The following is a 25,462-nucleotide window of genomic DNA, read 5'->3' as shown; positions in this document are numbered from 1 at the left end:
CTAAGGAATGCCGTGCGTTTATAAATGGAAGTCAAATCGCCAAATATGGAAGCAGACTGGAACCAAAAGCATAATAGTTGAGGGTCTGCTCGTTTATACTGCTGAAAAGCACGATATCGCTTCTGGATGTATTAATTCGACTTTTTCATCATTCAACGAACATTCGTGATAAGTTGAGACCTTGGTTGAATAAAATTATTCCTCTCGCGATCGATAAACTTCTACGCTTCATATATTACAAGTCTGTCCATATTAATCGCATCGAAATAAATGTTGTACTTTTTGGTCTGTTTTAATTTCAGTAAAAAACATTGAAGAACACTTTTTTGTGGAATATTTGGCCAATTAGGTAGAGAAACAGTATATTGCAATGCAAGAAACTGCATCAAAGTTTTGGGAAACATGAGTTTCCAAAGATATAATTGAAATTCTTCTTGACATAACCGTTTCGCGCCCACCTCCCCTAAGAATATTTGGATTCTTAAGAAGGAATGGATTAGCATTAGATACCCCATACATCTTCCCGCAATATTATTCCAAAACTAAAATAAGCACATCCAATACCATAACATCAATTTTGGTATTGAAAATCTATTTCTCTCCATTTTTTTGTATCCTTAAGTATTTCCTACTGTTCGAGAAAGTATTTTTGAAAAAAATATGCATGGTATGGATATTTACAAAATATACACTATGTGGCATATTCAAAGCCAAGTATGCAGTATCTCTTTTTATTTCGAAAGATGCGTCAAATGGGAGAGTTTAGATTATGTGTTATATTAATGCCATTGAGAACTAAAAAACCTTTGAATGACCATGAGAAACTCAAGGGATATGAAATATAATATTTATATATTGTAAATGTTTTTACAATATACATTGTAAATTTATTTTACATGAAATTGGTAAAACTGGAGCACACATATGAAAAAAACTAGATAAAACTCGGTAACATTCAAAAAACTGGAAGTTATTAGGATTCATCTGGATGACTGGGTTGAGAATAAACTGGATGAATCCAGAAACATTGGCAACGCTGCTCACATATCACATTGCATCGAGCAGGAGATTCGCGATGACAGTGGTACAGTGGCGAATGTCAGTTTGGGGCCATAAATTGGGTTCCAAACTGGATAGTGTAATCTTTATCAGAGAGGAAGGCACGAAGCTTAAAATTTGTTGAAATTTGAATAAAAATTTCTACATTATGTTATTGAATTACCTCAACTACGTATTCCTGACTCTTATTCAACCATTTGTCTATACATTTCCGATATTTTTACCGAAACTTTTCATTATAATATAAAATTGTCTTCAAACACAATTTTCGTATTAGATTTTTTCACAACCTGAAAAAAAGGGTTTTTCATTCAAATTGAATACTAATTTGATACAAAGTAGTTAATTTTCATTCATAATTCTAATTTACGTAATTCACGTTCTACGTGTTCATTCCGCCTGGAAAAAAATTACTATCTTGGACGCTCCGCAAAATCGTAAAACAAAGTTCAACGCCGTCAACGCGAATAAATTATTTCATCTCGTGATTTCTCCGTTACTGAAATTGGTCATATGAGAATGAAAATTGTGACCACCATTTATGTAAAAGGTTTCAAAAATAAATAGAAGGGACTGTGACTAGAGGTACAGACGGAAAGTTGACGTAGAACTCTGAGGACAATTGATCCTGAATTCATTCTTAATACTTTCTATCTTTAATAATAAACTGTTGAAGGAAACATTAGATAGATATCCCAACATTAACACGAAAAACTCGACATTCTTTGGTTTTCTTCTATCCGATCATAAAAGTACATAAAAGTCCTTATCAATATAACCGTCCCTCACGGAATATTGATTGATCGGACATCTTTTTTCTTTCATTTATCCTACATGATGGAGACGTATATATGATTAGACAACAACCTTTCCAATAAAATTTCGATCAACGTTTAACCCTTTAAACCAGGCTCTCGTAAAAACTTTAAGGATATAGAGTGTCGTTGCCTTTCAAGTCATCTCCTCTCCTTTGATTTTGATAAGCGCTCAGCATCGGTAAATGTAGATTAATTCTTGATATGCATCGGCTCACCTTGTCTGTAATGAAAAAACATGTAAGAACGAATAAGGAAATCAGACCATGGAGTTGAGATAGTTGCATTTCACATTGATGAACGGCTCTGTCGCTAACCGGTTATCTAAGTGAACCATCTTTATCTTTTATCTTCTTGAACTGATCTTTTCCTCTTTCGTTCAGCGGTATCAATACATGTATCAAGAACAGCATTGAATACTGGCTGGAACGCAACAAACATAGACAGCTTCACAACTATTCATGACCTGGCATTGATGTCGTTATACTGAATAGGACATTTTTTATTTGTATGGATTTTTAAAATTACTTGGAAAAGGAAAGGTGCTTCCTTCAAAGTCGCTGATAGTATAATTTGATTTGCACAATTTTTCATATTTTTTTTTGTTGGAACTCAACCTAGGTTCCATCAAAGAACACGTTTAATAATAGTAAACGATTTTTTCAATTTTCACAAATAATCTGGTTGTTACGGTAACACATAGGCGTGAAAGGCCAAACAATGGATTGAAAGCAACTAAAAACAATTTACTTTCTCGCTTAAAAATGTTTTGTTCACCCAATTAATGAATCGTCTCAGTTTCTTTCTCTGATAAAAAGAAAGTATTCAAATATCACACATGCAATGAAAAAAAAATGCATTAAATTGAACATTTACAGCTTTGCATTTTTTTAAATTGCAAAATAAATATTTTTGCTTGTGAAAAATTCTCCAAGTTCTCATTTTATTCATTCGTTCCCAAACCGTTCATCCGGAATCATTTCCAATGGCGAATTGCCTTTTTGAGGAAGAACGACCGTTCCTTCAATCTTTTTGTCGAACTAGTTTTTTCGTACCGTTCGTGAACGGTTTGCCCATCTCCAGCGAATTGTTTGCAAATATGTTGTTTGTGCTCATCTTCCACAGCAATGAGAAAAATCGAAGAAACATATCAACTTTATTCGCTAAATTGTTTACTTCTCTTACTATCTTCGCAGTTTGTGTTATAATCATAAAAATAAAATGCTGATTAAATTATCTATCTAATTGTTTATAATATAGTAATAGCAATAACGATTTTGCGCAATATACATTTGATATCTCTTATTTTTTGTTAAATTTTTCGTAGAGTGACCCTCTATATAGAAATCAAAGACGTAGTCCTACGTCAAAATAGGAGAGGGTTGAGTCAAATCTGCCGTTTTTGGGCTGATTTTTCCGTAATAAAACTTCCGTAATAAAAAAATTCCGTAATAAAACTAGTTACAAGCTGATGAAGTGAGAGGGTTAAAAAAAGTTGCCCATGGCGTACACGATTCCAGCCGTTCTGGTTGTCTGAAACACATAATCTGGATATCTGAAACAGATTCTGAAGCAGTATGGATGCCGCTATCGCATGAACCTCGGATAAGTCAAAAAATGTTTTTCGAAAAAATGCCGGTCGTTTGAAGAAAAAAAGCTGTTTGGAACAATTGTTTCGAAGTTTCCCGACAGTGAAATTGAAAAATTATAATTTTTATTGCATGCATACCGATTTTGTTCATAAAAATTCGACACAAATCGGTTCAGTAGAACCTGAGATGTACGCCAGTTTTGGAAAAAATACCTTCGAGAAAAACACGTTTGAAGTTAATTGATATGTCCGTACTAGATTAGTTACCGCTTCACTTAAATGCCTATGACTCGATAAATAAAGGAATTATCGAAAACTGCTTTCTTTCTTATATTCTTGAATGCTTATTAAATATGACGATTTTTTTCATTTTTTCTAACTTTTTAAACTAGAATACTGCATTAAGCTCCACTTACTTTGGAACGCACTTTGTACATCTGATGTCGAGTAGCTTTAACGCTGCAGATGTTTCGATACCAAACAAAAAAAAACTGCACATCATAAAAACGAAGAAAATTATCTGCTGTTGATAACTCTTATTATATTGTTTTTTTTTCTCCTGCGATGCTCTGTATTTTTCGCCCGATATCAGTCTGTTGAGAGTGATAATTGTAATCCTCCCCGCACAAACTATGTCGCCTTTAGTGTCTGCAGTGGCATAGAGTGTATTGTTGTGTCGCGCTCCGAATGCGACAACCGCATCGACGCCCCGCAGTCACGTGCGCAAATTCCTCCCACTAATCACAGCCACGTTCTACCCAAGTCGTTCTGAACTTGACTCGGACAAATAGCTGCGAGCGGCTCGGTGCGCGCTATACATATTTTGCTACTGCTGCCGGGTATCATATGTGTACATAAATGTTGTTGGATTGCAGATGTTTCGAGCTACGATGATAAAATTTATCACAGAAATAAACTATGACTAAGCGGTGCGAAATGGTGGCGGCTCTGCTCCCGTATCATGCATCGTAGCTGATATGACTTCTCTGTTATTCCGTGCTTTTAAAATGTATGATTACTACAAAACCTGACCCTCGTTTGCGTGTCGACGTTGTCATTTAGCGTGGACAAATTGCTTGTGTCAAACATAATCCGATAAGTTGCACCGCAAAACGGTCAGTTTAATCTGTTAACCGTAAATACTGTTCGAATAGACGCTATTTGACGATAGAACAATTATAATCGGTCAGGTTCCATCAAACAGTCTCGCATATCGCATTTCAAACATTCCCCATTATCCCTTTTGCTAGCTGCCACTACCAGACTAAACACGGTGGGGACCGATTCTGGTTGATTTAGTAAAATGATCTCAATTGATAACCTCGCCTTATTGCATTACCGGCAGCGTGGTGGCGTTGATAGCCCGACTCTTCCGATAGTGGTGTGAACTCTATTGTCGGCTTACTTGTTGAAGGATTACCACGTGGGTGGAGGATACTAAAGCTAGTTGCCAAAGCGTTGAGTGTAAGCATTCGAGCTTACGTTATTCCAAACAAAAGTGCTGCGTAGATGAATCCGTAAATGTGAGGGAGGAGTAGTTGCACATATGCTATAAGCTCATGTGTCGATATTATGTAAGTCATATAAGCTGTCTGTCGGTGAGTCGTAGAGGTAAGGAAATACCATAACGGGCAGATTTATATGGCGCCTCGAAGGCGGCTTAGCAATATTTTACCTTGGCAATGTACTATTCTGTGAACTCATCTAAATTATTCCACCTGATATTCAATAACAGTTGATTTTTTTCCTTTCCTACTTACAGGTACGATTACAACCATTTCTTTCCACGTGTACAGTTGGACGTCTCCAATACAGGTATGATAGAGATTTCTTGTCGTTTGATACACAGTAGAACCCCGATTATACGCGGAGTTGAATGGATAACGAAAATCGCGGATGGCGCAATAAAGGACTAAAATGAGATGCAAGCACGGAAAAATATATTTCGGCATGTAAAATATGTTTTATTGATACAGAAATGACCATCTATCACTCTGTAAAGTCTTGTACACCACTGCCCAAATATAAAAAACAGGAAGTGGGTTATATCTATGGTATAACCGCAAGGGTGACGTAGGACTATCGTTGATTTAGAGATCATTTGTATGAAGTTGAATCTGAATTCATTCTGAATGAATGAATATTTGGAGAACTTCGAAAACGAGAGCGTTACGTTGAAGGCACCAGGTTTTATGCATCCAATATTGGATTATTTTCAGTAACGATTAGATATTTCCACATTTTCCTCGATACTGGAAACCCACCAGTGGTTAATGCTAATTCGATAACCACCTGTTAATAGCACTTGATTGAAACATATTTGGTCACAGTGTTACATGGATAGAAAACATTCAATTAAACTCTTTCACATGAATATATTTTGAAAATTCCCAGAGGAACTGGCAGATTATTTTCAGTAACGATTAGTTATTTCCACATTTTCCTCGATACTGGAAGCCCACCAGTGGTTAATGCCAACTCGATAACCACCTGTTAATAGCACTTGATTAAAACATATTTGGTCACAGTGTTACATGGATAGAAAACATTCAATTAAATTCATTCACATGAATATATTTTGAAAATTCCCAAAGGAACTGGCAGATTATTTTCAGTAACGATTAGATATTTCCACATTTTCCTCGATACTGGAAGCCCACCAGTGGTTAATGCCAACTCGATAACCACCTGTTAATAGCACTTGGTTGAAACATATTTGGTCACAGTGTAACATGGATAGAAAACATTCAATTAAACTCTTTCACATGAATATATTTTGAAAATTCCCAAAGGAACTGGCAGATTATTTTCCAGCAATGATTAGATCTTTCCGGAACTTTCTCGATGCTGAATGGCATCCTAACGGAAAGAGTTCTGCGCGTGTATGTATCGATCCTTCGCCGTCCACCTCCTCCAGCACGTTAGGCAACGATGTTGTCTTGTCGATGTCCTCACGAAAAATGAATGTGTCTCACCACCAGAATATCGCTTAAGTATGCTTTTTGTGTGTGATTGAATCGAGAGAAGGTGTGGTTTACGATGGCAATTTGGAAGGCAAACTAGAGGGGAATGAACTCTCTGAGCTCGGAACTTTCGGCGACTGAGCAATAATCGATTGCGGGCGCATACAATATTGGATAAGGAAATATCCTACTGATGGGGAAGAATAATCTTCTGAAGCTATCCTGTTAATTGCGATTGATTGAAAAACCACAAAACCAAATGTATTTGGTCACAGTGTTATAGAAAACAGTGGATAGAAAACATTCAATTAAACTCTTTCACATGAATATATTTTGACAATTCCCAAAGGAACTGGCAGATTATTTTCAGTAACGATTAGATATTTCCACATTTTCCTCAATACTGGAAGCCCACCAGTGGTTAATGCCAACTCGATATCCACCTGTTAATAGCACTTGATTGAAACATATTTGGTCACAGTGTAACATGGATAGAAAACATTCAATTAAACTCTTTCACATGAATATATTTTGAAAATTCCCAAAGGAACTGGCAGATTATTTTAAGTAACGATTAGATATTTCCACATTTTCCTCGATACTGGAAGCCCACCAGTGGTTAATGCCAACTCGATAACCACCTGTTAATAGCACTTGATTGAAACATATTTGGTCACAGTGTTACATGGATAGAAAACATTCAATTAAACTCTTTCACATGAATATATTTTGAAAATTCCCAAAGGAACTGGCAGATTATTTTCCAGAAATGATTAGATCTTTCCGGAACTTTCTCGATGCTGAATGGCATCCTAACGGAAAGAGTTCTGCGCGTGTATGTGTCGATCCTTCGCCGTCCACCTCCTCCAGCACGTTAGGCAACGATGTTGTCTTGTCGATGTCCTCACGAAAAATGAATGTGTCTCACCACCAGAATATCGCTTAAGTATGCTTTTTGTGTGTGATTGAACCGAGAGAAGGTGTGGTTTACGATGGCAATTTGGAAGGCAAACTAGAGGGGAATGAACTCTCTGGGCTCGGAACTTTCGGCGACTGAGCAATAATCGATTGCGGGCGCATACAATATTGGATACGGAAATATCCTACTGATGGGGAAGAATAATCTTCTGAAGCTATCCTGTTAATTGCGATTGATTGGAAAACCACAAAACCAAATGTATTTGGTCACAGTGTTACATGGATAGAAAACATTCAATTAAACTCTTTCACATGAATATATTTTGAAAATTCCCAAAGGAACTGGCAGATTATTTTCAGTAACGATTAGATATTTCCACATTTTCCTCGATACTGGAAGCCCACCATTGGTTAATGCCAACTCGATAACCACCTGTTAATAGCACTTGATTGAAACATATTTGGTCACAGTGTAACATGGATAGAAAACATTCAATTAAACTCTTTCACATGAATATATTTGGAAAATTCCCAGAGGAACTGGCAGATTATTCTCAGTAACGATTAGATATTTCCACATTTTCCTCGATACTGGAAGCCCACCAGTGGTTAATGCCAACTCGATAACCACCTGTTAATAGCCGCGCGTGTATGTGTGTGTAGCGATGTCTTCCCAGGGAACCGTTTGTGGCATCACTCTCCTCCTGATAGGTTCCCTTCTGGCATAGGGTGCACAAACAGGCTCTTGGTGACACCGTTCATCCGCGCTTTCATGATAAATAAAGAGCTTCACCGCAACAGCGACAACATGCTCCAATCGCTGTTCAATTAGAACTGAGTGGATTTCCGAGCGCCGCTCGCTTATATACCGATTGGTGATTTCAATAGCCTGTTTTGAAAGCAATTTTAAGACTATTGAAACAAGTTTTTGGATCAAAAAGTAACAAGTATATAACGCGTAGACATTTTATCTTTCGAATGAATTGTTTATCATACCATTTCGTTCAGTTGTTTAGGAGCTATTAACGCTCAAAATCTCGGTCTCCGGCGTAACGCTTTCGTTTTCGAAACTTTGATTTTACACCCCGGTATAGAAATGAAAGACGTAGTCCTACGTCAAAAATAATAATGACGTGACCACCAAAACTCTCAGTATTGGGAAAACAAGTTTTTATTTTTTATGCTGAAGAAGACGGTGTACCATCTGTCCATTCAATAAATATTAACTGTCTAAATTGGGCCGGAGGGACTTTATTAACTTTTGTTATTTCAACTCATTTGGTTTACGATTTACGATTTACGAATTACGAATTACGATTTACGATTTACGATTCACGAACTGATTTACGATTTACGATTCACGATTTACGAACCGATTTAAGATTTACGATCTACGATTTATGATTGACGATTTACGATTTACGATTTACGATTTACGATTTATGATTTACGATTTACGATTTACGATTTACGATTTACGATTTACGATTTACGCTTTACGATTTACGATTTACGATTTACGATTTACGATTTACGATTTACGATTTACGATTTACGAACCGATTTAAGATTTACGATTTACGATTTACGATTTACGATTTACGATTTACGATTTACGATTTACGATTTACGATTTACGATTTACGATTTACGATTTACGTTTTACGATTTACGATTTACGATTTACGATTTACGATTTACGATTTACGATTTACGATTTACGATTTACGATTTACGATTTACGATTTACGATTTACGATTTACGATTTACGATTTACGATTTACGATTTACGATTTACGATTTACGATTTACGATTTACGATTTACGATTTACGATTTACGATTTACGATTTACGATTTACGATTTACGATTTACGATATACGATTTACGATATACGATTTACGATTTACGATTTACGATTTACGATTTACGATTTACGATTTACGATTTACGATTTACGATTTACGATTTACGATTTACGATTTACGATTTACGATTTACGATTTACGATTTACGATTTACGATTTACGATTTACGATTTACGATTTACGATTTACGATTTACGATTTACGATTTACGATTTACGATTTACGATTTACGATTTACGATTTACGATTTACGATTTACGATTTACGATTTACGATTTACGATTTACGATTTACGATTTACGATTTACGATTTACGATTTACGATTTACGATTTACGATTTACGATTTACGATTTACGATTTGCGATTTACGATTTACGATTTACGATTTACGATTTACGATTTACGATTTACGATTTACGATTTACGAACCGATTTAAGATTTACGATTTACGATTTACGATTTACGATTTACGATTTACGATTTACGATTTACGATTTACGATTTACGATTTACGATTTACGATTTACGATTTACGATTTACGATTTACGATTTACGATTTACGATTTACGATTTACGATTTACGATTTACGATTTACGATTTACGATTTACGATTTACGATTTACGATTTACGATTTACGATTTACGATTTACGATTTACGATTTACGATTTACGATTTACGATTTACGATTTACGATTTACGATTTACGATTTACGATTTACGATTTACGATTTACGATTTACGATTTACGATTTACGATTTACGATTTACGATTTACGATTTACGATTTACGATTTACGATTTACGATTTACGATTTACGATTTACGATTTACGATTTACGATTTACGATTTACGATTTACGATTTACGATTTACGATTTACGATTTACGATTTACGATTTACGATTTACGATTTACGATTTACGATTTACGATATACGATTTACGATATACGATTTACGATATACGATTTACGATATACGATTTACGATATACGATTTACGATTTACGATTTACGATTTACGATTTACGATTTACGATTTACGATTTACGATTTACGATTTACGATTTACGATTTACGTTTTACATTTTACGTTTTACGTTTTACGTTTTACGTTTTACGTTTTACGTTTTACGTTTTACGTTTTACGTTTTACGTTTTACGTTTTACGTTTTACGTTTTACGTTTTACGTTTTACGTTTTACGTTTTACGTTTTACGTTCGTTTTATCCCTCCCATATGTCCGATTAAAAAATATTCAAATTTACGGTCTGTTTTTGTTCCAGTAAAAACATTGGAAAACACTTTTTCGTAAAATATTTGACTGATTAGTTTGAAAAACAATATTGAACTGCACAATATTGCATTTAAGATTTGAGAAACATATGTGTCCACAGATGTTAGCGAAGTTCTTCTTAACCTGTCTACATTCCACTACTGTTGTGAAAGCACATACAAAAATATCTCTTTTTGTGTGCTATATTTGGCCCCTCAAACGATTTTATTGTTTTTGTTGTTTTTTTTTTGTTTTTTTGGGTACGGCACAGTTTTGCGAATTGCAAATCGATGTGGAATGAAACGCAAACTGCTCGTCATATAACAACCACATATTATTATTGTGAATAGTCCCTTCCTCCATGATCTGCCTGCAATCATTCCATCATTCTTGAGTGTGTTATTATCTGCACAAACATCGCTGTTCATCGCGGAGTTCAACACTGAGCGTGCTCGTAATTGCGCTGCATCGATAATGAAACGGCTGATTATAAATCGATCAATTTGTTAATTATGATGAACTGGAATTACATTGTGTTGGAGTCTGTTCTCCGATGATAGAACTCTGTCTTGTCATCCGGTGACAAATAACAAGCAATGGAAATTACATGGCATGTGTGCAGAACACTAATGTTTCTGGTTTAATTGACCCGATTGTTTTGATTACTGTATTTATAGTGTCGCGAATTGCTATACCTAAGCTGATGTTTTGAAAATGTCTAAGTATTTCAATCGGTTTGTGTGAGATGTTGATCATAGGAACTTCAATTCAATCAGTCCTGAATCTACTTTTTCGAGTGATTTTCTGTGAAAACATAATGAATGATGTCAAAAAAAATGTCAACAATTGTTGCGTTTTGAATTCCGGTATGAAAGGTTTGTTCAATTAAGAAGCAATAAATTCTCCTGATTCGAAATTGTACTAGACATTTCTGTGTTTTATGAAATAGAAGCGTTATGACCAGGGCTCGGCGAAGCCATATTCAACTGAGGATAGTCAGTTCAAATTCAATTGGAAATAAGTTTTGGCTTCTTCCAACAGTTTCTTCATCAACATGACTCAATAGACATCCGGGCGTTTAGTTGCTAGCTCACTCTACGACTCGACTATCGCATTTCATTCTTCCCCGTCAAATGGAATTCATTGCATTTTGAAGTGACTCCCCTCAAAATGAATTTGTTTCTCTCTCTCATGTATCCCGTATGCATGTATCGATGTTTGAGTTCAACGTGGTTTGACATCTACTGCAGGTGAGCTAGATTTTTTGTATCGTACATGAAAATAACTCACACATATAAAATAGCGTGCAGTTCAGAACCACTGATAAATTTGGGAATTTTGTTGGTATAAACCCGTTTTTCTGTATGATTTTTTTTTTCACAAAGTTGAATTCGGAGACAAAGTGAACTAAAATTTAGTTTAGAATTCCTCCCAAACTGCACGCTTTTTACTTATACTAACTTATACTAACGCTAGAACCATTATAGAATACCTAATAACTGTCAAGGTTCGTTGGTTTGAGTTCACGGTGGATAGACAATAAACCGTCCAATTATTGTGTAACTACTTTTTGCATCAGAAATCAAGCTTTCGTTCCACTTCATATGGACGTAAAAAGAAGATTATGTACGCGGGTAAAGAGATTCGTTTCAGGAGGGAGTAGAACTGTGGATCGAAGTCAGCAGAATGAAGAGGCAGATTTGTATTCATTAGTCACAGTAAATAGAATAATTCATCAGTCATCCTCGCTCTCGACGCTCGTCAATTCATTTTCAAGTCAAGTCAAATCATGTTGACGGCGAATGCCGAAGTAATGCTAGTCGAAGCGACTGAGAGGAGAGTCGATTTCAGGCCCTGGCAACGATGCAGTATTCATAGTGAATACTAACGCGGAAATCTTTTTCGCAAATTTTTCGCAATCCGATCAGAGGCGAATATATATTAGGTTGGGGAAAAAGTGATCTTCTAGAGTAAAATTTAGAACTATTTTTTATATACTTCGGATTGTCCGAAATATACACCGTTTTGTTGTAAAATTTGTTTCCACTGTTCATAATGCTTCATAATGTCTCTATCATAGAGAGGTTGGTCGCATTTACAAAAGAACAGGTGTGAAATATACCGAATTTTCTCTTTGTTGACACCCATCGTTAACACCCTGTAACTCACAACTGAATGGAACAAACAAAAAACCTTTACAACGAGTCTAAATTTGAAATTGTATGATCGATATTACGCGAGATTTTGATCACTAAAGCCAGCTACCGAGAAAAAAAATTGATAACTTTTTCCCCAACCTAATGTTTGTTCCTTCAGCACGATTATTGTACATTCCTCCAATTTTTTAATCTACCTTTGGAAACGGATAAGAACAATTATGAGAGCGTTCCATGCAAAAGTACAAAAAAAAACTCTCGCACTCTCGAAACACAGAAACACATTCTCCCACAATGTACGCACAAAACCTCTGTGATACTTCTCAGCTTTAGGAGAGAATATTGCGTGTAGACATGTTTTTCAATTCTTTCTTCGTTTTATTTATCAATTCCTTTCCAGTTTTCGCGACAAAATTGTTGGAGTAGATCTTAAGACGCGTCCACATTACGCTGAGCGACCTTGGCCGCCCGGTAAAGCCGACTAAATGTGGACGTACCGCCCGGCAGGGTTGCCAATAATATTTTTCAAAAAACTGGAAGATTGATCTTAAAAAAACTGGAAGAAAACTGGATCCTGTGAAATCGTGTTATTTTAAGAATTTCGGCTTTGATTTATCTGAAATCATTTTTTACTTATTCCAATTCTTAAGAAATAGTCTTTCTTTCGAAGCGTATGTAGCTCATAAAATAGCGAAATAAACTTTTAATTACGCATTTGAGCAGATCATAATAAGGTTTCCCACCACCCGAACATTACTATCAAACAATATTTGAGGATCTTTTCTTCTAGAACCTCTAGAATATATGGTTTTATTTCAAAAAACTTAAAATATCTCGTATCTATTTCCAGAGCAGAATATCCAAAGAATGGCTGCAAGCTGTTGTTCGTGGCTATTATCTAAAGAAAGATGACTCTCCTCTGACTCGATTGAAGTTCGATACAGAGTACGCGTGATTGATAACGGAACACATCGCCGGGAATATTGGTTTTAGAGGAATTCTCTCAGTTACCTTCTCAGGTTAACAAAAGATAACTCTTCTCCGTCACGATTAAATTTCTAGACGCGCGATGCATAATGGAACATATCTTCGGGTTTCTAGAGGAGTTCTCTCGGCTTTCCAGGTTTCCAAAAGATAACTCTCCCCTTCGAGATTGGAGTTCGATATATCGCCGGTCCGATTAGTTCTAGAGTTCTTCCGGTTATCTTTCCAGGTTTCCCAATAATAACTCTCCGCCGTCACGAATGGAGTTCTATAAAGTGTATAAGTAACGAATAACATAAGATATCGGCGAGATGATTGATTTTAGAGGAGTTCTCTCAGTTACTTCCTCAGATTTCTCACAGTTAACTTTCCATCGTTGCGATTGGATTTCGATTGCAAAAGATGCGATAAATAGTACAATATATAGCCTGTCCAATTAATCGTACAGGTTTTCCTTTTCAGGTTATCTAAAAATAATCTTTCCCGGGATGTTGTGACACATGAAATTTTCGGATTTTCATTTCGTCGAATGGACGATTGATGTAAACGAATGTAAACGAAAGGAAGTTACTTGGTTTCTTACATTCATATCAATTAAAGTCAATGTAGCACATTGACCCTATGAACTTCTGAGCTTTAGAATGATTTGGAAGACCTATAACGTCTGATGTTTATAAAAATTTAAAGCCAGCATAGCACGCGGGCTCTATGAACCATTTTGGGTAAGATTTATTGTCATGAACACTGCACCAGTCGTGGATAAAATGGTAGATCAATCAGTCTGAACTTCAGAACGTTTTGGAGGTCCTTAAACATATAATATTTATATAATCTCAAAGACAGCACGTTGCTGCTTGGGTAGGCACCATACGCATAGCGTGCTAATCGTATTGAAATTCAGATTACACTTTCGAACTCCGGAGAAAAATATCACTGAGAGTGTGTAAGAACAGAAAAATCGATCCAAGGTAAATACTCCTCGGAAGGAAAATTTCAACAAACAAAATTGGTCAAGGAATAAGAAGAGTGAGAGAGGGATAATTTTTATAAATCGTGAATTTATGTTACAAAAACTTTGTAAAATGATGCAACAATATAAAAAAACAGGATAAAACTGAACAAATTTTTTTTTTGGAAATTTTTAAGGTTTAACTGTTTTACTGGATCGAGGAAAAAAAACTGGAAGAATCCAGTTTAAACTGGAACATTGACAACGCTGCCGCCCGGTCTTGTCGACGTGCCGAAAATCGACTCGAAACAAACCGAACCCAACCCGAAACAAGTGGGTCCGGTTCGAGAAAGTCGAACCAAAACAAAACGAAATAAATTCGCGTTGACAGTGCGACGGTAGTGCCTCCTGGTGTTGGCAGGTGTTGGCTTCTCATTAGGGGGCAAAACATAAACAAACCGCCATCGAAAATATACAAATTTGATACAGTGATTACTCATTGTAATTCTTTGATTGTGTCGTCTGCTGGTTTTAGGAATCTTTAAACAGCTTTCAAACAGCATATTACGGTGAATAACGAATATTCTGGCCTCATTCAGCGTTTGTAGGAGGCAGAAAAAATAGGCGCATCTGGAGGACTGAGATTTTAGGGTAATTTCTTTAATAAAATTATGAATGAAACTTGAAAAAAAATGAACTGCTGTTATATTAAACAGTTCTGTCAATTCATTGTCTTTAATAATAAAGCGAAAAACATTACGATACAATTCATTTGCAGTGCAGTGCTTCGTGGAGAAAATGGCCGAGTGGAAGCAAAGTGAACCTTGCAACGAGCCTTGTGATGAAAATATCGGGATTCAATCTATAACACCGCATTCTAGTAAAGTGGTTTGTATAGTTCCTGGATGTCGTACACGGAATGGCCAAGGATATTCATTCCACAACTTTCCCCCGAAGGCGGATAGAAAACGGTATAAGGTTTGGTTGACAAAATTGCGACTGAATTATGAGCCATCTCCGTCGTCGAAAGCTTGCAGCTTACATTTTAGCATTACAAACTTTGTTGTTCCTAGTAAATAGTGTTTTTCTGTTGCATTCTAAAATACTAATGTCTAATATTTTATTCTAGCTGCGAGAAGGCTTACTGAACGGATGATTTTAAAAAGAACAGCCATACCAGACATCAACTTACCTAAACCAATTTGTAACACAGTGAGAGAAATAGCAGCTAAAAATCGCGCAGAACGAGCAGCCAGGCGGAATGAATTTAAACCAGATCTGAATCATTATATGAAGGACAGCCAAATGTCGATCTGTGATGATACTGAGGACGCAATAGACATTATTACAGCACCGGACTTTGAGCAAGCAGCTGTTATTACATCACCGGACTTTGTGCAAGCAGCTGTTATTACATCACCGGACTTTGTGGAAGCAGCTGTTCAGGTGGACACGCTTGATTTGGATAAACTTTTTATCGGTCGTCGTAGAACTATGTCTGTCCACTTTAAAACCGATTCGGAGTTGAACTCCTGGACAGGGTTAGCTTCCCTCAAAATGTTGGATACCATCGTTGAGGGCTTATGTTTGTTGGCCGCGTATAAGAAGCGATCGCACTCTACCGTTCCTGTAGAAGAGGAAGTGTTTGTAGTGTTTGTGAAAATGAAAACGAATATATCGTTCTCTTGCATGAGTGCTCTGTTTAACTTACATTACCAGACTATTTCTCAGGTGTTTTACCGGACAGTTCCATTGTTGAAGATGATGTGCACTCCATTAGTACCATGGCCAACACAAGAAGAAGTTAATCGCAATATGCCACACTATTTCCGACCATATTATACTGACGTTATCGCTGTACTCGATTGCACTGAAATGCCAATTAAAAAACCAAAATGTCTCCACTGCAGGATCAACGCATATTCGCATTATAAAGGACGTGAGACTGCGAAGTACTTGATTGCAGTTACTCCAGGAGGAACAATATGCTATATAAGTCATGGATATGGCGGGAAGGCTTCGGATAAGCAAATAGTTACTGCGGAAAAATTGCTCGAAAAATTTAAAATTGGTGAAGCAGTGATGACCGATAAAGGTTTCAGCATAGATACTGAATGTAAAGCCCTCGGAGTGAAGCTTGTGCGACCACCATTTCTAACGGCTCCTCGATATCAGCTGAGTACAATGGATGCTCGTGTAAATGTTTCTATAGCCGCGTCAAGAGTACATGTGGAACGAGCTATACAACGCATAAAAATTTTCGAAATATTCAACAACAAAATCGATACACGTTTTCTTCCTATATTGGATGATTTAATATACATTGCCTGTGGAATTGTCAATATTTCGAAGCCAATTCTGTCAAACGAACGATTTTAGAATTAGAATTTTTTTATTAAAAATACTTTAGAATACATATATTAAACAGACGAATATAGATATTTCAAAAAAACATTAAAATAAACCTCCTTCAGCACTGCTACCATCGTTCTAACATAATCTGGATCGAATTGAACTTCCTGAACATAGCATTTATCATCATATTCTGAATAGATTATAAAATCTGCTACTCTACATTTTGTTATGAACATAGTTAGTTGCAACTGTGCGTAATATTGATGATTTTTTTTCAAAACATTTAATCTTGTAAAATAGGGAAGAAAATCAATTAAATCACTCAATGATTTATTTTCCCCTTCTTTTGGACACTTAATTTCTATTATTCTCCCTTCGTTTATAACAATTCCGTCAGGAGAACATCCCAGCCATGAAATATGTGTATTACGAAACCACAACTCCAAACGTTTTTTCTGTAGTCTCGCTCATATGCTGCTATGGCTTTTGATTCGCATCGGATCCCATGTACGATTGCTGGTGTTGAAAGATGTTTCGGTGTCACCATACTCAGGATTTTACTTTTCCAATTTTTGTTCTTGTCGGGTTGATTTGTGTAGTATGTATACACAGAGTATGCACTGGATGAAGTGATGCGCCGGCTTCGTTCTTTTTTCCATTGCGATGATACTCTTTGTTCTATAGTTCTTGTACATATTTTCAAAGACTCGTATTCCGATACTTTCACATTAATTTCGAAATGAAGTTGCAGATCCTTTTCTAACGGACCTATAAATTCCATTATTTCACGATCGATCATCGTGAAGTTATCAGGATGAAACGATCTTCTCAGGAAGGATTTAAGTAGACTGCAAGTCATATTTTCTTCAATAGAAATTAACGAATCAATGGATTCTGTAGAATGACTGCACATCTATATCGAGAAGTGTATTCAGAACATCAGATTCATCATTTTTGTCAATATTTTTTCATTTCTCGTCCTTTCTTTTCGTATGCCAGACCGCTTTCAGGGAATCCTAATAATTAATAATTAAAATTTTATTTTAAAAAATCGATCAATAAATTGGAAGCAAACCTTTCACGAAAAGCTGAATTAGGTTGGTACCCTCATCGTGAGTCAAACCCGCCGGCGAGGCAGCTTCAGTCGTATCTTTTGTATTCGTCATTTTTTTGCAGAATGCGGTCAATGGTGTTGTCTTGTACATATCGTCAGAAACTTTTTCTGCAATTTTACCCCACTTTTGTTGCAAATCTGTTACTGTAAGCAATGGAACTGAAGGGAACCTAAAAATAGAAAAATTGATTTTTGCCATTTGTATTCAAGAAAATCACAAAAAACACATTAGAAGATGTTTTAAAACGGCCATTATGTGTTTGCATTTTCCCATTCCAGCTTTGCACGAACACTGAAAAGACCACTTTTCAAAGGAAGGTCTGGTGCGGATGGAAATTTTGTGTGGATCAGCTCTAGGTGATGATGACTTCAAACAAGTCGCAAATATGGTAAAGCCGTCCTCGTGCACGGTTTGAACTCCGACAAGAAGCAAGTGGTTAGCTTGAAACACCCGTTCACCTTCGACTATCAACCTGCTTCCTCCTCCGACGTATTGAAAAATATCGGCAAGCTGCAAATTTACCGTCATCATCGAAGAGTTTATCGCATTGGATGCCTGTTTAAGAAAGAAATATTAAAGGTTTTCATTGGCTTTTCATTGCATTAGAAATATTCCGGAACTATTTTTTGTTCAAACCGCACTAAAGTAACTAAAGATTTTTACCACAGATTCAGGAAGAATCCTCGAAACATCGATTTTCATTCATAATTTTGATTCGAAACGAGAGATGAAATTCCAATTCGCAAATCATACTAGTTTTTGAATATTAATTATGGACGAACAATACAAGTACGATTTGCACGAATGGTGAAAAAAGATTATGCATATGGTATATGATATTTTCTTACTCACCATTTTTGCAGAAAGCTATAGAATCTCAAGATAACTTTGAACAAAAATTATAGTTTTTCTCACTGCGTTTGTTTACGTTTCACCCCCTAATTTGAAATGTCAAACTCAATGCCGTCAACGCGGATTAGCGTTGACGACATTGTGCTTCGTGTGTTCGTGACGGCTTCGTACATCCGATGGGGCTTCGGCTTCGTGCACCCGATGTGGCGTCCACATTACATAACAAACCGAATATGCCGCATGGTACAGGCTGATCGACATTATTCGGCATAATGTTTACGCTTTTTACGCTGTTTACGCTTCAGGTTTGCCCAGAAATTCTCGACGGGACGCAGCTGGGGGACGTTGGGTGGGTTCTTCCTTTGGAGCTTCTTGTCGCTCAGGGTCACCGGCCGTCCGGAACCGGGCTTTCTTTCGATGCTCTGATTGTTGTCAAATAGTGCCAAGATGTTTCGGCGTTCACAAACTGCCGTACGATGTCCGTTTTCGACGCGGCGTGGTACCGTTATATGAACGCGCACACTTCAGTAACTTCACTGTTTTCTCCATCACGGTTAGAGTTCGACTGACAGATCTGTCATTTTTTTCCTGCTGACTCATGGGTTACTATGATTGATGCTCCAAGGGTAGTTTCGTCAGTGCGTGTGAAGGTAAACCCATGAAAATTGGGAATTTTGTCCATTTGTATTAATGCAAACGTTGTATTAGAGCCTAATGAGCAGATCAAAAATCGGATTTCCATTGGATAATCTACGACGTTTAAGGTGAAGGTGGAAGCTAGCCATTGTAGTAGTATAGGTAAAACCACGTGTAAAAATGGGGTAATAGTGTTTGTGAGAGAAAAGCAAAGCACATGTAAATAGATCAATTCACTTATCAGACTGTGTGGCGCTTCATTGACACGAGTCTTTGAATACATTTGAAAAAAAAAATAACAATTCAATACTGAAGTTAAATGTATGAACGATATGTTCCGATGAACCAAGCCAATTGCAAACATAAATATATAGAAGGGGTATTTTTGCATATGAAGTAAAATTCTGATTATACGCGAGTGTAACATGAACAAATTTATAACACATGCGAATTGGGGCTCTTTTGATATTAACAAGTTTTACCGCATAGTAACTCGATGCTGATAATTCCTCAATATTTTCCTTCGTTGGTCGTATTGTTTTCACATATTCACGTTGGAGATCCTTAACCCTTCTCTTCGTTGGCTGAGACATTTTGATTGAATGTAATACTTTTCCGTTTATTGTTTTTGAAAGCATAGGCAGCCGTGGCAGTGTTCCGAGCTCTGCAATACAATTTTCTTACCCAATATTAAAGTTGCTAAAACTTACATTATAGACCCATTAAACGTAAAAATAATGATTGTATTGATATCAACACTATTTTATTCTATTGATTTTCATGACATGAAAGGCTATGACTCAGGAATAACATTTTATTGAGTGGTTTTGATAGCTGTTTCGATGATGTTGTCTGGCATCAGTGTCGAAAAAATAACGATGCTTTCACCAATACAAACAAAACCATTGCCGAAGATTGAAAAATGAAAATTTAACTTTCAGAGCACTTGCTCGAGTTTTCTGACGTTTTTCACTATACAGTGCGACAGCAGATGAAAATTTAATATCTTGTGAGTAATCGATTAGATTTTGGTTGATATTACTTCATGGGAAGTGTGCGAAAACGATAATTTTCTTCACATAGTTTCGCGTAATTATTGATTTTCGGGCGAGGGGTGAGGGACGGAGATGAAAGAAATGAGCGCCATTGTGGCAGCCATTTGTGGCTAACTTCCACCTTCACCTTAATGCCATAGTAAGTGGTCACAAACGTTAGCAGGTATTTTATCCCATTCGGCATCTTCAAGAATTTTGGGTGGTGTTCTTTCTTCTTTTACGCTGTCAACTCCACAATTTTTTAACTATTCTCGTGATGTCGAAACCATTGTTTTCATATTGTATTCGATTAAACGTGTTTTCTGCAAACATCCCCGATCTATGTGATCCGAGTCTACGCGAAGGTGATCGTTAAAACACGAAGCCATCCAATGTTTTCGGGCGACCTTGCTGTTCCAGGAAGCCCAGAGAAAATTTCACATCACTAATTTATCTGAAGTTTACTTCCCCATAAACAGTCTTAGAGGTAATCACGCTGAAATGTAAAATGATTTTTCCACGTGAAATCAAGTTTTCTTTTCAATGCCAAGTACTTATGAAACTTTCCTCGTATCCCAAAAAGTCATCCACGCCTCGATGTTTTGAGCTTCTCATTAGCGTTGCACACCGCCACGCCCAGGGGTACCAAATGTACCGCACCACGACTGTATTCTGACGATTGTCACCATCATTGGCCCGTAACAGTCGTTAGATCAATCTATTAACGACAATCACACAGTGAAAATGTCGTGCGACATTTATATTTACTGTCGTGTGCTGTACACGGCTGCATTTCCATATGTGAGTATTTTGTTCATTCGCCTGCGACAGGCCTGGTTGCTAACTAGTCATGTTGTTTGTAGATTCGGAATGCAATCGTAAATGCATTGCTACTGTCGTGAATGATTTTTTTCCCTCGTGCTGATGATGTCGGGTGTCTTTGTATATATTATGCAACGTCGTTCGCTTACAAAAGTGTGTTCTTTATTCACCTGTATTTTATTCATTTTCTCATTCGCAAACTATAGATTGTAGGCTTTGAAACGGAAGATAATTTTCAGTTTCTGGTGAATTCTGCAGCATATTCCGAATTGTGAGTAGTGAGGAGTGTGAGCAACAGGGGAGAATCTGTTGAAAGAAATGCGAGAGGAAGTGTTGTGGGTGGAATTAGCGTAGATGAAAATTTCGCGGGTGCAAATGCATGGCCAGATGATAGTGAAGCTGGGGGTAGTGGAGCGGGTAGGAGCAACGATGGAGTGGATCGTTCGGATGGAGTTTCTAACCCGAACGGAAATCGAACTCGAAGCCCCCATGGCAAGCGCCACGCAAGCCACTAGGTCATGAGGACCATACATAATAAAAAATATGTCCTTTTTTAATTCTTTATTGAAGAGACTTTCAGCCTCCTGAGCTGGTTCGCCTCTAAAAAAAATTGTACTGAGCCTGTTTGAAATCCATCGGTTTTCGAACGTTTAAAGTTGGCTTCCTACTTGGAGGATAAACCTAAACATTCCCATCACTGAGTATTTCCCGATGTCATCAATATACATATTAACAAAGAAACTCTCGCCTAGAATCATTAAGGAATCCGTGCTTGTTTCTCCTATGAATTGCTGCTCATTTGTGTACCTATCTTGATTCGGCCATCCCAACAGTACATCATTCTCGATACAGCCGATCTAAAATTGAATCGGCTGTCTCTGTATATACGTAACTTGTGCTCACACCAAATCCCAGAGCGTACTGGTGAAAAAGCACAAACGCATAAAATAAAGGCTTGTCTTACGATCGCGATTTCTTGGTCATGACATTTTTTTTGCGACAGTCAAATTTGACAGTAACTCGGGTAAACCGATGATATTCATCGCATCGTGAGCAACTGTTACAGCGACAGAATTAATGGAGTAGCAGACACGAAAAAATGGAAAATTAACAGTACGTTTGGCTCACTACGATCGGGCCCGACAAATCAGACAAATTCGACGAAGCACCGACTGCTATAGCACAGGTTTATTTTATTCATTCGTGCTCTGTCGCTTGTATGCGAATGTAGCGCGCACACAGTGAGTCTCGATTTTATTTCATACCGACTGTAATGAAAATGCAGTACTTTTGGGACGCCTGGCCACGCCACACATTTTCAAATAATAAACGACCTTTCACACGCCCGACATCCGGACGCTACCAATGTTTATTAGCTGCGGCCGCATGTTTGTACTTCTTCTGCCCAAAACATTGACCCCAATGGTCACCAGGTCGAGTGTGACCACTAACAAATCAGCGTCGGGGTCAGTTTAACGATGCGGAAAGCTTACAAGCTCCAGCATCCAGCGCGATGGTATTGTGCTTGCTGAAGCGTGAGCCCCCGAACCAAATCGGCGAGATTGCAAATGATAGAATTATGCAGAGCAGAAGGGTCAAACTTTTCTGTCGTTTCCACTTTTTTATTACCTCGCTTTCCGATCGATTGCTGCCCGGATGGTGATTTGTCAACCGGTGGGAGGCCAGACAACGAAAATGCTACTGAATATTGAAGACTGCTTATGGAGTTTATCTGATGTCAAAGAGTAGAAAAGTTCTGGAATGGATGTGAATAATCTATATTGTTGATGGGAATCAGCGTACGTATAATAGTCGTTTTTGATCTCTTTGCCATTGGTAGTTATTGATTTCACATTACGCATAGAAAACACAGACTATGTTCGCTTTAATTAGAGTGTTATTAAGATGTCCCTAAGATGTCGTTCGTCTAATTGAATGTTTTCAATTCTTCAGGGCTATTTTTTGAGGGTTCGTTATTCAAAATTTTATCTTCTGACAGCTCACTTGTGACTACTATCAAAGAACAAAAGTTGTATTGTAATTTCATCATTACACCCGAGCAATGTTTACAAATCTTAGAATTTTATTATCAAAATTCGTGCTCTGCAAAAAAAAATTGTTTCGCACATAATATGACGGAACTCCCGTAAAAGGATAGGAATGTTACAATGTCATATATCACAAAAATGGATAGGAATCAAATCATCAACTTTGACTGACAGCGAATATGGGATAGCTCTGGATAATTTGATCAGTACAGTCCAAGTTTGTGTACTTTATCAAATACAAATGCGAATGCAATCAAATTAATATTTAGAAACAAAATTCCACCGATCAAACCGGAGGCAAAGAGAAAATATAACTGGCAAACATGCTTTCATCGAAGCTATCATCGTTCAACTCCAGTTATTGCTTGGCATGACACACTGGTAAACAAAATGGGTTCAAGGTAAAATTTATGTTACGCTCCGAAGGATGTAAGGTTGATACTGACGAGCCTCGGTGTGAGTGGGTGCTTAGCGAACAGAAGAATCTCGATAAATGTAAAAAATATATATCTCCATCATGGACGGATTTTCTTTCAAGCGGCAACAAAATTTAATTGGAACTTATTGAGGCTAACAATAAGAATGATAAAACGATCAGTTTCCGCGGAGCGGAACAAAAGATAAAAATTGAGAACACCAGTTGCTCGTGGAAATTCAATTGATTCGTGGAGCAGTCCTGAATAGGAAGAAAATACACTGTATTTCATTATTCGGAACTTTTCTTCATTTTTCCCACAATTTTCCGATGTATACCTATGAGAGACATATTTATTTAGGACAAACCGCATTTTTATTCGTGCAAAGTGAAGTTATTCGCTGTTATTAGGGTTTGTCTCCGCTTGTATAGTAGAAACAGAGCTTTTTTTTCGTTACGATTGGCTATCGTAGTCGATGTTGATGATTGATCATTCTTCATTTGTCATCGAAATAAGTCGTGTAGTACTTATGATCCCATTTCACATTTGCGTACAAATGCTCTGTAGTAGGGGAAAGTCGGTAAAGACGGACAGGGTGGGAAAAACGGACATATATGTATGATAGATATATTACATTTTTATTTGCAATTTTAATGATGTGCAAACTTGCAATACAGTGTATCAATACCTTTGAAACTTAGCTGGCGTTCTGTTAAAAATCTAAATAAACAAAAAAGTAATCTACAAAGAGCAGCTCGATGCAAATTTTCGTCTGCAGAAAATAAGATTCGTATTGTTAACGAGTAATTTTTTTTCAGCAAAGCGGTTTTTAAAACATAATCCGATTTTTTCATTCCGAATGTCGGAAGATATTTTAGACATGAAAAAATGAGAAAAATTACAAGCTATTCTAGGTGAGTTTAGTCTAGTTTTTTTGTTCGATCATTTTTAAGGGCTATATGAAGACCTCCGAAACCTAACGATACACAAACTTGAATTTTCAGTTAGTGTCCATCTTTCCCACCCCAAGTATCCGTCTTTCCCGACTCAACCATTTTTTTAAATGCCGGACACATTCATTTTTTCTGCAATTTCTGCCCCAAAGACAAATTGTATCATAACAACAGACCTAGACTATCAATTTGTGGTGAGATAGCTGTATATTTTTTGAGAAATTCACGAAAAAAAACAACGTTTACTTAAGGTGTCCGTATTTACCACCCTTCCCCTAATTACTTCAGTACTGCAATCCATCACCGTCAATGTCACAAAGAACCCGGTCATAGTCACTCAATTTCTTTCACGGCACGTGAGATCCGAATACTCAGTTGTGATAAAGACTCATTTTTTTTCTGAAATCTGACTAAATGATGGTTTGTTCCAATGCTTCTCACTGCCGATTACTCCGTTTACAACTTTGCATAACGAGAGTGGTGATTGCGGTGAATAATGACCGTGATGATTGTGACCAATTCTTTTCAATCGTTTATGACAATCACGAAAGTTATTTATTCGTATTATATTCGAAAATATTCGTAAAAAAGGATACTCCCGGGCCAAGTGGGGTAAATGAACAAAAAAGAAAGTCGTTTAATTCATC

The 25,462-nt window shown here is 36.9% G+C and overlaps 3 protein-coding genes across 11 annotated transcripts in view; 2 read left to right on the top strand and 1 right to left on the bottom strand.

The window, feature by feature from the left end:
• Nucleotides 1-25,462, top strand: part of LOC129769812 (alpha-1,6-mannosyl-glycoprotein 2-beta-N-acetylglucosaminyltransferase) — a 210,435-nt gene that overhangs the window by 39,070 nt on the left and 145,903 nt on the right. The window lies entirely within an intron of this gene.
• On the top strand, nt 15,875-16,963 carry LOC129780730 (uncharacterized). The gene has a single exon (XM_055789140.1). It carries the CDS (start codon nt 15,875-15,877, stop codon nt 16,961-16,963), a length of 1,089 nt encoding a protein of 362 aa, XP_055645115.1.
• On the bottom strand, nt 17,003-19,030 carry LOC129770362 (uncharacterized). Its single transcript, XM_055773192.1, has 4 exons — nt 18,907-19,030; nt 18,281-18,609; nt 18,015-18,223; nt 17,003-17,955 (listed from the first exon to the last, which is right to left on the bottom strand). Exons 1-4 carry the CDS (start codon nt 18,907-18,909, stop codon nt 17,897-17,899), a joined length of 600 nt encoding a protein of 199 aa, XP_055629167.1. The 5' UTR covers nt 18,910-19,030; the 3' UTR covers nt 17,003-17,896.

The sequence above is a fragment of the Toxorhynchites rutilus genome, chromosome 1, assembly GCF_029784135.1.
Source record: "Toxorhynchites rutilus septentrionalis strain SRP chromosome 1, ASM2978413v1, whole genome shotgun sequence".
In the NCBI taxonomy this organism is placed as follows: Eukaryota; Metazoa; Arthropoda; class Insecta; order Diptera; family Culicidae; genus Toxorhynchites; species Toxorhynchites rutilus.
This window is presented reverse-complemented; position numbering and strand designations above follow the sequence as displayed.

Excerpts from the sequence above, each read along its gene's own strand:
- LOC129780730 (XM_055789140.1), top strand. The coding sequence starts at position 15,875 with ATGAAGGACAGCCAAATGTCGATCTGTGATGATACTGAGGACGCAATA.
- LOC129770362 (XM_055773192.1), bottom strand. Across the intron at positions 18,224-18,280 it reads GTTTTAAAACATCTTCTAAT|GTTCCCTTCAGTTCCATTGC; the intron begins GTGTTTTTTGTG and ends TTCTATTTTTAG. Across the intron at positions 17,956-18,014 it reads AATTCAGCTTTTCGTGAAAG|GATTCCCTGAAAGCGGTCTG; the intron begins GTTTGCTTCCAA and ends ATTAATTATTAG.